Raw genomic sequence first — 14,633 nt, 5'->3', positions numbered from 1 at the left:
TGGTTCCTCAGTCCCAACAGTATGGCTTACAGTGATCTCGTGTGTCCCCATGCTAAATCAGAGAGGAGACCTTCTGCGGATCATGGAAACAGTTCGCTACACCTTCTCATAGTATCACTGATGGTGAGGAAAAATAAGAACATGGGGATTTCTAGTGTGCAGGATAAATGGCCAAGTTACCTAATTGGGTTCTTACAGAGAACTGCTACCCTTAGCAAGAAACATGGCTGTGTTAGTCTATAGGAGCACAATGTTTAGCAAACCCTGCCAAAGGTATACGTGCTCCCTGCTTTTCTTTTTTTATCCTTCTGAGCAAAATATTAACGTGTTTTCCAATTTGTTTCTATTAGACAATGTTTAAAAACATATCTGAATGACTGACTGAGTTTACTGTTCCTGAAAAGAGGCTGGAATAAGTCTTCAGAATGCTCTAAATTAGAAAACCAGCTCCTATCCCAACAGATAGAAGAGCCTGTCATACCCTAAGATGAAGCATATTCAGCCAACTTAGGTGGTTTTTTGTGTTTTCTACCAGGGAAGTGACACTGGCTATCTACTGCATTAATATAAATCCTCAGGCCAGCACCAGTAAGTTACTACCTGGTTCATAGGCTTTTCAAGGGAGTCTGAGTGCTTTTGTTCATGTGGGTAGTCTATAAATACTGTCTGTTGCACTTTGCACAACAAATGCTCATCAAAGATTATGTGAAGGAGGAAATTTCTGTAGGACTCAGTAAACTTTATCACTGTCAGCCAACAGAGTTGCCTTTAAAGCTGCTAAAAAGCTGTGCCTTTTACAAGTCTCCGGACCAAGATCATGAAGACACGTTCATTATTAGGAGCACGTAAACTACGAATTAATGAAATTCTAAGCATGTGAATGGAGCATCATAATATTTTATATAAGCTATAATTAACTAGACATAAAATATACAAGCAATGCAGTTAAGTATTTTGCAACATTATTGAAAACCTATTACAAATGATTTGACAGTCTTTGCTGCAAGCTATAACCTCCATCATGGCTGACATTGGCAAAATGGAATCAGCCCTTTCGAGCCCTCTAATTTTGCATGCATTTTTTTTTTTTTTGTAGCATCTTCATAATTTATAAAAGAAGTCTGAATATTCAGGGTCTAAAAACCCTCAAAATCTAGTGCAGGGTGCCTCAAATCATCAGCCACCTACAAATACTCTGGGTCACAAAGCTGAACGAATTACTCTTGTTCATGCTTTCGTAAATCATCAGTATAAAATAGCTGTACTCCTTTTTTGTTTATTAGCTTTGATACACAGTTTGAGAAGTCTGTTTGCCACTCTAATCTATTTAATCACAACTTGTTGTTTAGAAATCTTTGTGGCATCTCTGATCTTTCTAATCTATTATGAACACTGTCTTTAAGGAATCAGAAAATGCATGTATTAATTACAAAGAACTTCAGAGGCGCCTGCTCTCAGGCAAATAATGTTTTGTAAATCAGAGAGCTGAAATAAGCTGCTAGGAGATTGCGTGGGTTACAGTAAATATTTTTAAGCCTCACATCCAGCTCACACACCACATACAAGTTAGAGGTGAAGGAACGTCCTTTGGATCATGGCTAATATGCTAAACTCTGCCCGAAAGAGTCGAATCAGAAAGCATATCGTGGCCATGTTGTCACTTTTTTTTTTAACCCATGGGGATAAAAAACAATTCTGGACTCAGATATCCTGAGGTACTTTCCCCTCCAAACCTAATTCATAAATTTCTTTCCACTTTCCAGAGGGATCTTTTCCTCAATGTGATTTTAATGTAATACCAGGTCTATTACAGATTTTTAAATACTCTCCATTCCTAATAATTTAGAATGGAGGCAGGAAATCTGCAGCAGCAGGGTTTCCCCCCGACAAAAAAAAAAGGATGCTTTCAACTCAGGATGAGCTGTAGGTCCCCTCCTACAAGAACAAATAACAAATGAAGACTGACTCTGGTTTACTTTGAGGTAAATCCAAGCAAGGCCAATTTGGGCAGGAGCATGGCATTGATTTGTACTCTGTCTGCCCTGCACATACTTTGCCTCCTCAGAGGACTACAGAGCAAGAGAGTTATTGCATATGTTTCATCAAAGGCAATACCTCAAAAACAGAGGAAGTAGCAGGTGGGAGACCAAAGGATGACTGAAAAATAGCACAGAGAAGCCTGATTTCCTGTAAATGTCTCAAATCTATGGAAAACCAAAAGATTGGTAAGGTTTCAAATTCTCTTTGGTGGCACTATGGGAGGAGGTTTTCTGTTGCATTGTGTTGAGATGGGGGAAGGAGGCACCATGAAGAGGAAAGTGAAATGGGCAGTTTGGAGGAAAGGAGGAAAAGCCTTAGGAGTAGTTTTAGGGAAACTTTTGCAAGGCTGGACCATGAACTCGACAAAGAGGATGAAGGTGAAGCAGTGAAAGGACTAAGTGTGGTTTGCTAAGGAACTGAAGCAAGGAATTAATTTTAACTGTGTCATTTTGAGGGAAGACAAGGCGAGGATCAAGAGGGCTAGAACAAAGAAGGTTACAGAGACTGAGGATGAAGCTATCAGTGCCTTACTGTGGGAACAAATAATAACAGATATTTCTGTAGGATGCTCTTGAGGGAACGTCAGCAGGATTAAATGATGGCATCAGTCTGGAGAGAAGAGGGAAGATGATGATAATATTGAAAATAGCGTTGAGGATGTGTGCTGCCTGGATGCAGAAGCTAATAGGTTTCCCAACTACAGTCAGGGTATGCATGTGATAAGGTAAGATAAGGGGGTCAGTTTTAGCTATAGCTGTATCGTTAAATGGAAACATCTGGCATTACTGAACCAGAGACCTGCCTGCAGAAGAGGGAGGGAGGTTATGCTAAAAAACAGACAAAGATGAAGACTGTGGGAGAATGAAGGAAGTTTCCAGAAGCTGACATTGCTAAGGAGGAGGATTTAGGAAGATCATGGACAGCAGCTGCATCGAAACAAGTATGGGAAGAAGAGAACAAAATAGCCTCTGACAGTACAAAAGACAGAAATGAGGGATGCAGGGAGAAGGAAAAACTGTCTGAAAAGCTACCCAACATCCTGATTTTTAACCTTGTGCAACTCCCCCCCCCCCTCCCATGTCCACGTACTCTTGCTCTGTTCAGGTACATTGTCTGAGCAGCATTTGAAAATTTTGGATATTTGCCCCAAAAGTTTAGCAGGTTGGAAGTGCACATGTGCGGTTCCATACGCTGTGATGCATGCTCATTTGGTCGAATCTGTATTGCACACTGATCCCATAAGTATGTGCCAAACTTAGAGGTCACAGTGCCCATGAACATGCCTGTATCCAGGAGAAACACCCCCCTTGTCTTCTGTCTTAACAAGTGTTTCTTTCTCACATATCTAAGCAGAAGCAAATTTTACACAACAGAGGGATTATGTGCTGAATATTGCATGTACCATTGATTGTACATATGTATGTACCACCTGATCCAGTGATTTTTGGATGGCTGGGTTTGTCGTGTCCTTAAGTCAGGCATCTAAAGTCTGTCCTACAAGGATTATATGATATTCAGCAAGAGGTGAACATGCCCTCTGCAGAGATATGCTATTGATAGGGAGATGTAATGACTTAGATGAAATGATTACTTATCCTTCCAGTAAGTTGTGTCCTGATTTAGTAACAAATTCCATTTGTAGATCATGTTGTCTCTGGTGAGTCTGCTTTACAACAGCAGTGCAAACAAATTAAACAAAGTTTTGATATGCGTTTATCAAAGATTTGTCCCTAGTGTCCTTTGATTTACTTCATGAGATCTCCTCTGGCACGAACTGGATGGAAGCAGTATTTTCTCCCCCTCAAAGTTGATCTGAGCTCAAGCACCTCTGAGAATATATGAGCTCTGCCTTCAGAGCTGCCTTCAGGCATTCTGGAGAATGACTGCCCTCCTCTTAACATATAACAGGCTGAAGATAGCTGTATGTCTTCATTTCAGTGAAACTGCTTTTTTCCTGCACTTCCTTGGCCTCCAGATGGTGGTGCTCCGAGTGTCCTGAGCTGATACCAAAGTGAAAAAACCCTGCTGCCCTTTCTTGCTGGTTGACTAAGGGAGCTACAGCGGTACATGCTCTCCTTGCCTTTAACCTCATGCTGATCTCATTGTCAGCAGGGAAAGATTCCTGTGTTTTGTGATTTTTGTAATAGCGTCACAGAGGTTAGAGGTGGGAATAACCCATGGATTACCCTTTACACCACTCCAAGTCTGCTGAAGATGGTTCTCTACAGTAGGAGGTATGGTTTCCAGCATGCATTTTGATACTTAACAGAAATGTGGAACAGGAAAAGAACTGGTTCCAGGGGCACCAGTATAGAGTACTTTTTTGTCTCTAGTCTGTCAGAGGATCATTTTCGGATGTTAAGACTTGAGGTCTCACGGTGTTAGCATGATTGTCAATAGAGCTCTAAAAGCAATATATATATTAAGAAATGAGAAAATGCTCTTAAAGGTGAGATGTTGAACAACTGAAAAAATCCAAAATAGCCATTCATCGGGAAGACAGTTTAAGCAGCATCAGCCAATTCTAGCTCAACTCCTGTATAATAACTTGCCAGGTTAATACATTGCCAGGTTGTAAAATGCTACTGATCTGCTTAGGTTTCTGTCTGTTAATTCTTTGGGTAGTCTGAATGCAGAGAATGGCTATCACTTGCTGCCACTATAAAGGAAGCCAAGGACATGCAGCAAATTCAACCCTTAAGAACACGGATAACTTCTGATCCTTTGGCTATGTTTGATGAGTGGTTCAGCCCTGATTCCCAAGCACTGTGGTTCGCATGGGACTGACAACATCCACTTGGCACAAGTCCCTGTGGTAAGGCAAGCTTTGGGGTTCAAACACCAGCCCCGCCAAGCTGTCTTCCGTGGTGAGCCTGAGAGAGTGACCAGGCTCTGTCTGTGATCAACCCCAAGATCTTTGTCCTGCTTCAGATCATCATGGTCTGCCTGGTGGCTATTTGCCATAGGAAAAGGTTGGCATTTTGGGGACTGTCGTGGTTGAAAACCAGCCAGAGGGCTCATTCACTCACTCCCCCCCTTCTTGCCCTCCCCCTACTCCCAGAGGGATGGAGAGGAGAATCGAAAAAAAATGCGACTCCCCCGGGTTGAGATAAGAACAGTTTAGTAACTAAGGTATAACACAAATCACTGCTGCTGCCACCAATAATAATAATGATAAGGGAATAACAAGGGAAGAGAATACAACACCTCACCACCAGCCGACTGATAACTCGCCCTCCCAACCCAACCAAGCACCAACCAATACCTCATCCAACCCCGCAGTCCCCAGCCCTTCTGGGTAACTCTCAGTTACATCCTGGGCATGACGTGCTGTGGTATGGAATACCTCTTTGGTCAGTTTGGGTCAGGTGTCCTATCTCTGCTTCCTCCTGGCTTCCCCTCCTCCCTGGCAGAGCATGAGGCTCACAAAGTCCTTGGCCAAACCAAAACATCATTGTTATCAGCTCTGTTCCCAGGCTGAAAGTCAAAACACAGCACTGCACCAGCTACCAAGGAGGAGAAAAATGACTGCTACTGCTGCACCCAAGACAGGGACTCACGATGAAGGAATTTGGCCAGCCCTAATGAAGGATTATAACTGTGAAGAAGGAAAAGCCAGAGGTCAGCTGAGCATTTTAATGTCCTTGATAAAGAGCCCACAATTTTCACATGTTGGGAAGCTGGGTAGTCTTTGGGCGAGGAAGACATTGGTATTCCAATGGGCAGACTTTGCTTTCCCAGCTGTCACGTAGGCTTTCAGGAGCAAGTTAGACTGTGGCCCTCAGCCAGAAAAGCACTTAGATGGCAGTACACCTCCTAGTCCATGGATCATCCTGCTGAATTTGTTAGGGCTCCATCTGCACTTCCAGGAAACAATGTGCACAGCTGGGCTGGGTCCAGCATCTCTCTCGTGTCCCCACTTGTGTAAAGCTCTTTCACATCCCTTGACGTCATATTAATATGCTGGATGGGCTATGGACACTGCCTGGGACTGCACCATTTGAGTCATAACCACACTTTTGAAAACAAATGAGTAGAGTATGCTTTTGCTTAAAGGTAAAAAGCACTGTTCTTTTGAGTTGTGAGAATATGAGCATCAGCAAGAGGAGAGCTGTGCCTACACACTGTTCCAGTGATAGTACGTGTACTCTTGTTTACTCCTTGAATAATAAGACTTTGAGCTCAAAATGCTGGAGGGGATCAGCACATAGCTTACAACAGCAGATGGAAGCAGAGGAAGACATGGTGTGTTACCTTTTTTGCTGTGGATGGATCCCAGAACCCCAAAGGTGGCATTGCAACAGCAGCTTGAGTGAGCATGACAAGTGGAAATACTGGGATAGAAGATCGTGTGGAGATGACAGAGACCAGCATAACTATCTAGCAGCAAAGGACTGCCAGGGATTAAGGCATGAAACATTGAATGTTGAGATGAGGGCATGCCTAACTCTGTGGTGCAGGGAGTATCTAAACATAGGAACAGAGGAAACTGAATAGCAGGCAAGAGAGCTGCACAGTGATCACTGGTGAGAAATGTGTGTGGCTGAGGGCTGAATGAAATTGTAGGAGACGCTGTTAATCAATGATGGCAGTCTGCGGATAATTTTCTGAGGATTTAACCCTCATATGGAAGATAAAACTGTTCTGTAAGTCAGTAGAAAAACTATTCCTGTAATTTGCTCAGAATATAACTGGAGAAGGCAACTGTGGTACAGGATTTAGTGATGCAGGATGCGCTGAGAATCCAAGAAGGAAGCCAGCCAAGACAGCAGAGTTTGCAGAGGAACATATGAGAGCATGATCCAGTGGGCCATGATGGCTCTGTGGACACTGCTGGAGTTGCCTGAGTGTGTAATGCACCAACAGGCACAAGCAGTGCACAGTGGAGTTACACCCTTGGGTGTATGTGTGCAAGAATGTGACATTCAACAGTGTTCAGTTCTGTCCTCTCTTACCAGAGAATTTGTGTCCCAGTCACAGATGTTTGTATGTGTGTGCAATTTAGAAGAGTGATTAAATTTTGCGGCTGAGGCTGTTAGCATCATTTAAAATAACAGAATCACACAAAAACACAGGAGGAGATAACTTCAGGAGGTCATGCAGACCACTCCTTGTCCTAAGGTAGGCTAATTGCACCAGTACCACTTCTGATGTGTTTGAATAATTTGTCCCTAAGGCTCTCCACCACTCAAAGCTCACGATACCCTTAGGCTTCACTCTCCCTACTGCTGGAAAGGCTGTGGGATTTTTGTTCATCACATCTGGGTTGCATATTTCTTCCTAGAATTTAAAACATGGTTGCAGGTGCTACTAGCCACATGTGAGCACCGAAAACCAAAAATACTCGCTATCATTTATGGACTGCTCCCTCACACTTGTAAAATAAGAGAACTGAGTTGAAGGCATCCCTGCCATGCAAGGGAAATCAGTAGGGAAACTGGGTTTATTCCAGTGGCACTGGGCTGACACAGAACCCACAGAAACCTGATTGAGGAGATCAGTGTGAAACAAATGAATAGTCTGAAACTTTGCATGGCTCAGCAGTTCTCTGCCAGATACGGGTGTCTGGGAGATGGCTGGTTGCAGCAATCCTCTAGAGGGGTTAAAGAATTGGGAGGAGGGAGGTGGCAACCAGAGGAATTACTCAAATTCAGGGGATCTGAACTCCAGACTATTAGCAGTTTAGGGGAAGAGAATGGGAGCAAAAATTCTTAATTGGTTGCTTTGGGAAGATGGGCTGTTTCTTGTCACAGTGGCAGAGAGCAGCCAGACTCAAAGGCAAATTCAGGAGCCTCAAGTAGTGCCCCCAGATCTGTGAGCTGGGTCCTATAAAAATGGTGTGGGACATCCATTTACCACACACAAGTGTGAGTAGATGTTGCTGTCATTTTGTTTTGCAGCACAGGATGGGGGAAGGTGAGTGTCCTGCCAGCAAGGGGAGGAGGTGGGAGGTTGTAAGGCTCTGTGTGTGTGTCATGGCTTCAGCTTCCCGAGGAAGCACTTTTCCTGGGGAGCGAAGGGCCGAGCTGAAGAAGGAGCATGGTGGGAACAGAGATCTACAGCGCTCCTGCCTTGGGGCTTCAGTGAAGTGTTAGAGACTCTGGCTGCTGGCAGGAGCTCACCAAGGAGAAGGAGGCAGGGAAATCATAAACCTGTTACTAACTCGCTTTCTTTTCTGCAACCCCTCCCCAGCACTAACCATGTTTGAAAATACAGCATCCAGGCTTCTTATGAAATGGCTTCAAAAAAACAATCTTACTTCTGTAGACACTTATTTTCCCAGCTCTATTTTTCCCTTGCTTTGAGTTTGCCATAGATGTTAATTAGGACTTCCACATCCTCCATAGCCTGGTGTTTTCCTTTGTAACTGAGAAGTGAAGGTGACCTTGCTTCCCAGGTGGATTTTCTCAGCTCTGGCAGTCTAATCATTAATGTCTTTGGAACAGAAGCAGGGATCTTACATGGGAAACTTGAGAAGAGCTATAAAAACATCACATAGACAGCTGTCAGTGTCAGCTGGCATAGCTCCAGTAATTCAGAAGTAGATATGTTTCAGAAGTCATCCTGTTCTCACACAGCAGTGGGTGTAATGGAGTGAAGGGATATTTTTACTGCATGGTAAGAATTTACAACAAATACCTATTTTTGCAGCTCAGTTGCATGTGGGTGAAGTGGGTCTACTGAGAGTAGTAACCAACATTTGGTAATCTCTATTTTATTATTCATAAAAAGTGAAGCAGTGACCAGAACACTAATCGTCACTGAATGATAGTTTACAGCATAGGGAAAGTTATTCTGGTGCCTTCATTCTACTCCCCACCCGTACAGTCATGAAATTGTAGAATCATACACCGTAAGTAGGAAGAGATTTCTGAAGGTCACGCATTCCAATTCCCTGCTCAAAGAAGGTCCAACCAGAGCAGGCTGCTCAGGGTCATGTCCAGTCAAGTTCTAAGTATCTCCAAAGATGCAGATGACACTACATCACTGGCAACCTCATCAATATTTGACCATCCTCATGACAAAAATCTACAGTGCACTTCCAACATGAGTGGCATATAGTGAACTGAAACCTAGGCAAGGAATAACTAATACCAGGCAGCACCAGAAGACCTGTGTTGGAAAGTATGCTTCAAGATGCTGTGGCTGGTCTCACTTTCATAAGTATCACATACACTAAGACTGAACAAGCATATAAACACAGGAGAACATTGTTTTTGCCCACAGTAGTATTTTTTTAGCAGAGTACTGTGAAAACATAATATTTTTAATTCCAGTATGTCATCTGTCACATGAATTAAAGAGTTTGACAACAGAGTCATCATGAAGCATTCACATTACAAAAGCAGATGTGGGTAGCAGAGCTGTACACAGCAGCCAGCTGCACTAGTACTAGGCTTGACTTCTAGAAAAGGCAAACTGGAAGCTGCTGCTGTCCACTTGCAAGCACAGAAGTGTCAGTGCTGTTTCTGACCCATTTGAACTGCACACTTCAACATTTCTACAATGGATTTCTAAACAGCCACATCCAATGGGGCCCTGATCCTTGCAGGTACTTCCGAACATTACTTAGGAATAACACACACAGCTTGCAGATTTGCCACTAGCAGCTGCCACAAGCTACTGAAGAAGGCGCATTATTAAAACTATACGAAACCAAAGCTGGGAATATAAATATCAAACAAGACGCTTACATGTTGCTGGACATGCTGCCTAACATCAGAAACACGAGACAACAGCAGAAAGCCATGCAACAACGTATTTTGGCAGAAGCGCGCAAACATTTCACAGCTTGTCCCCTGGATGCCATGCTCACACTTACATTAGTCTGTGTCATACTACCTTAACTTGTTTTAAGCATTTCCATCATCTGTGAGGTAGGGAGGGAAAAACAGAATAGTTAAGGTATAATCAAATGAGATCTTGCACATTGTAGTATAATTTGTAAACAATCTCATTACTGGCGGTAGTGTGGAGAGTGTGAATGGTTCAGGCTTCTGTCTCAGCTTATCTAGAAAGGGAACTTTCTGAAAGCCAGGTGACTGATTCAATGGGTTACTAAGGAGGCAGATGAAAAAACTAGGATTAACATAGGATAGATAGTGACAGAACATAAACAAACAAACACAAAAGCAAAGAAGTTTTGTGTCTTACTGCATTTTTTTCCTGTCATGACAGAATCAAAACTCCCAGTAACATCTTCTGATCAGCGGGCAATTCTAATCACTGTGTTAATCTAGCTACTTCCAAAATATTGGAATGAAGATGGAAAATCAAAAAGCAATCAACCATAAATGAGAACAATAAATTAGGTTAAAGATAAAGATACATCAGTTATCAAGTATGTACAGATCTACAGAAGTCTTTCTTCTAAATGAGAAATTATAGTAATAAAAAATAATGCATCTAAATCTTGCTGATCATCTTACTGATTGCTCATCACTTTTGAATATACTTCTGAAATCACAAGTACCATCCTTATATGCACAAACTCTCCTAATGGCTTAGATCTTAAGGGCAGCCATGCATTGTGCTTTTAATTATGCACCCACAGAAGACTGCTCCAGTGAGATCTTGTGCCCCTGATGCCCTGAGAAAGCCCAAGAGAACCTAGAGATACTTTGGATCTGAAAGGATTGTGAATTCACTGTACTTTGATAAGCGTATAAACCCTTTGTGTCTGATCAGGACAGATACTAAAAGTCACCTGTAAGTGAAGGATTTGTATCAAGAAAAAAATGTGTACTTGCACACCTTTATATTATACTACTGAACAGCTAAAATTCTGTAACAAGAATGGAAGAAACAAGAATCTTTCCTGAGGCAGTGGCAGAGTAATCAATTGGCCTAAACTTCTGCTGTTCGAAAGGAGCCTCAAAGGAGATGCCAAAATAGATAGCATTTGATACACTATCTTTAAGCAACCATTTCTTAACTAAGAACATAGCCCAACAGTTCCACTATTGCTTGAAACATGTTTAAAAAAAAAAATTGGAGAACTTTAAAGTAGATTTGACATAGAAATCACAAATAGCCATAATAACACCTGAGTTGCATTTTCTAGCTGGGTCTAATTCAGATGAACTGTAAAATACAGAAGAGAAATTAGACACAGTACCTGGAAATATGTAAATGTGCTGATTAAATGATTGGCACGTCCTTGGTGAAAATGATCAATATATTAACTTTTCTAAAGATTCACAGTAGGCAGTAAGAAAAGTCTCTGTATGTCTCTGTGTGTATACACATATATATGTTTAAATAATTTGCTGGATTCCTATCATTCTTGGAAGTTGTGACTGTTTGTATGCTGGTACTTCAATGCCTCCATTGGCTTTCCTTCTACCATTATTTCAGCAATGAAACATGGAAAAAACAGAGGTGCTGAGGGATATGCACACTGGTTGAGTAGCTGTCTCATTTATACTGCTGGAAAAAATGAGGTAAAATAGCTTATTGAACAAATGGTTTTGTCATCATTTAACTTTTCTCCTGTTTTATTTTGATCCTTCTGCATTGTAAGAGAAATCAGAATTTGTAGTAATGTAATCGTGCATGCCCCTCTACCTCCTGCCTGCATATCCTGGTTAAATAGAACTGATGCTGTTTCATGCAGATTAGGCAACAGCCATTACAATTCAGCAGCATTACACCGGTTGGATATACTTGGGAAATATCCAAGGAAAACCCAGACCCTATTAAAACACTGATGAAGGCTCCTATGCTCCCTGTCTGCCTTTCCCCAGACACATGAGCTTTCCCCAGGATCACCAGAGGATGTCCCTGCCTATCCTGCTCCATGGGACACACCAGACGTGCAGCCACCAAGGGACATGGGATGTGTAGTCCCACCCCTGGGATGCTGTGGAGAAGACCCAGGGGAGCTTGAGCACTTATTGCCAGTCCCAACAGCCTTGGTTTAGGCTTACCATTCCCATGGAGATGAAGGGTTAATTATCACCCAGTCAATGTAAAACATGCATAAGTAGAGCCAACCTCACTGCTCAAGCTTCCTGGGCAATCTGGTTGTCCCAGGCAACATCTCCTCTCCACAGGAAACTTTTCTGCCACCATTTTAGTTAGGTCAAGGACTGTTTCCCCTCCATATGTACGTAAGTATCATGTAGCCACAGCAGGAATAACTTCTGGCCCTTAACTGGAAAACAAACAATGTTTTCTCTTGTCCTTCCTGAGTTCCTCCTTGGCATCTTTCATCAAGCTACATACCTTTCACCAAGCCTTACTTTCTGCATCTGTCTATACCCCAAAACATACAACCTGCTATATACTTTCTAAGCAGGTTAAGTGTATATAGCTGGTGGCTGTCTCCTGAACAAGATCTGTCATGGGCATGACAGCACTTTGTAGTGAATTGGGAAGATCAATTCCCAGCCTCTTTTCTTCAATAGACTGTGACAATGTGCATGAAATATTGGCAGACCTGGGGCAGTCTGGGGCTGTCCCCATATCCATGTTTCAGTGGGATCAGGAGAATGTTTCTGAGATGAATTTCTCATTTAGTGTGCTTGTTCCAGCTAATAATGGACACCTGTAGGGCCAAGCAGGAACTTGGCTGGAATAACATCCTCCCTCCACCGCGCTGCTGGAACAGACATCAGGTCCCCAGGACAAGTTATTTCACCCCACAGCACTATTCCTGCTGCTAATGTAGACATTGCCTGAGAGAATGCTGCTGACTTGATTGATCCTGTTTGAATCTCTGTGATTGTATCAGCAAAGCTGATAGATCTGGCTGCAAGTGGCATTTACTCCACCATATTATTTGGCATATAAATCAGCTGTCTGGGGCAGTGGTAACTGTTTTGTTACCACTGTGAATTTAGAAAAAATCTATTAAAGTCAATGAAGAAAGTACATATTTACAGTGGAATAACTGATGTGAGGACTTGACTGTTTTTATTTAGATGTGTAGAGGTAGTTTAAAGAGATTCTTGTCTTTTTGGATCCTTGAATTTAGGACTTAGGAAAAAGTAATCAGATTTGTTATAAATCCTTTCTTCCAAAGTATTTTATACATGGGTGAATTATGCACTTGGTTACACAGCTGTAAATCTGCATATTGCTGTTTTTACCCAGTAACAAAATATTCTTTTAGATTTTTTATTGGTTGCAGTAAAATTCTCCATTATGTGTATCGCAACTAGTAATTTTCATCTAGAAATATTGATGACTTCTTGCTTATGGGAATGAACAGATTTCGATACAACACTAAAGCATGCCCTGTCTTCTCAGTTAGTCTCCATTGACTAAACGTGCAGACTATTTACAAAAAACCTAATGTAATGGAAAGGAAGAATAACTAATGCAATGGCTGTATTCCCTGGATCACATGCAATTCATCTTTACTAAGCTAGCTGAGCCTCTATAATCTCAAAGCATTTATGAAATAATAGGGAGAAAGCTTTAGGTTAAGCATATTTAGTACAGAAAGTATTTGCTTAATTTGTTTCTTAAGATGAAATTCTCCTATTCCTGAGGGAAAAGCAAAGTGCTTTATGAGTTACAGCCACAGACATCCTGCAGTGAGATGTAAGAAGCCTTGTGAGAGCACTGTTGGAAACAATCTTTATGATGCTGAGATTTCGTAGCTTATAATTAAACATCACAGACCAGACCCTCTAACCCGTATCATCCTTACATGCCCTATTTTACACATCAGAGCAATTAGTGAAGTCTATATTATATATTTAGATGAAGGCTTTCTGTCAGGGGCTGGTGATGTAGTGACTCAGCAAAGCATTATCAGAAGGCATTTGCTAGTGCTAAGGTTTTGTACACCTTTGTAGGGGCTAGACTTTTCAAATTAATACAGGGGGCTATTTTTGTAGCATCCAGAAAGTTTCTGCTGTACATCAAACTGCACTAGCTGCTTATTTTAGATGACAGCAATTCATACATTTGTCTTGAACAATACAGTCTTTAGCACTTTTTGGGCATGTACATCTACTAAAAAAGAAACTTGCCTTTGAAGCATTTTGTAGAAGAAGGGCTTCCAAATTGATGTCATCAGAGACATTTTTGTCAGGTGCTTCAAACATACTAGTGAATTAACAGCTCATGTACCAAAGATAAGCAGCAGTCTCAGTGACAGGCTGCCTGGCTATCAAGGAGTACTCTGAGGGTGTGATTTGGGACAACATGAACACCTGGATTTGTGCCCTGCTCTCTTCTGCTGAGCTGGGGTTCAGCCCCTGGCAGTGCTGAGTGCCTCTTAGAATCATAGAATAGGTAGGGTTGGAAAGGACCTTAAGATAATCAAGTTCCAACCCCCCTGCCATGGGTAGGGACACCTCACACTAAATTATATCACCCAAGGCCTTGTCCAACCTGGTCTTGAATGCTGCCAGGGATGGAGCATTCACAACCTCCCTGGGCAACCCATTCCAGTGCCTCACCACCCTAACAGGAAAGAATTTCCTCCTTATATCCAATCTAAGGATAATAATCTTGAAATGAGTCTGTCCTCTTCAGCCTATCTGTTCTTTCATTAATTGGCTTATTTTTATTCCCAGCAACAGAAATCTCACCCTCCTTCCCATCCATACAGTTGTTTTCATTCTTGAAAACAACAC

The 14,633-nt window shown here is 42.1% G+C and overlaps 1 protein-coding gene across 3 annotated transcripts in view; it reads right to left on the bottom strand.

The window, feature by feature from the left end:
- Positions 1–14,633, bottom strand: part of LHFPL3 (LHFPL tetraspan subfamily member 3) — a 248,625-nt gene that overhangs the window by 24,498 nt on the left and 209,494 nt on the right. Inside the window, exon 3 of one of the 3 annotated variants that reach the window (XM_061467401.1) lies at positions 9,883–9,910. The exons of 1 other annotated variant lie outside the window; for it this stretch is intronic. In XM_061467401.1, the coding sequence (XP_061323385.1) occupies positions 9,894–9,910 (17 nt within the window). In that variant the 3' untranslated portion in view covers positions 9,883–9,893. Of the gene's footprint in view, positions 1–9,862; positions 9,911–14,633 lie in introns of all 3 variants that reach the window. One more of the 3 variants, XM_061467400.1, reaches the window with a different exon arrangement.

The sequence above is a fragment of the Pezoporus flaviventris genome, unplaced genomic scaffold (assembly GCF_033815535.1).
Source record: "Pezoporus flaviventris isolate CSIRO_AGI_PZ_B2104156 unplaced genomic scaffold, CSIRO_AGI_Pfla_v1 ptg000045l, whole genome shotgun sequence".
Taxonomy (NCBI): domain Eukaryota; kingdom Metazoa; phylum Chordata; class Aves; order Psittaciformes; family Psittacidae; genus Pezoporus; species Pezoporus flaviventris.
The sequence above is the reverse complement of the archived record's forward strand: the minus strand, read 5'-3'. Positions and strand labels throughout refer to the sequence as shown.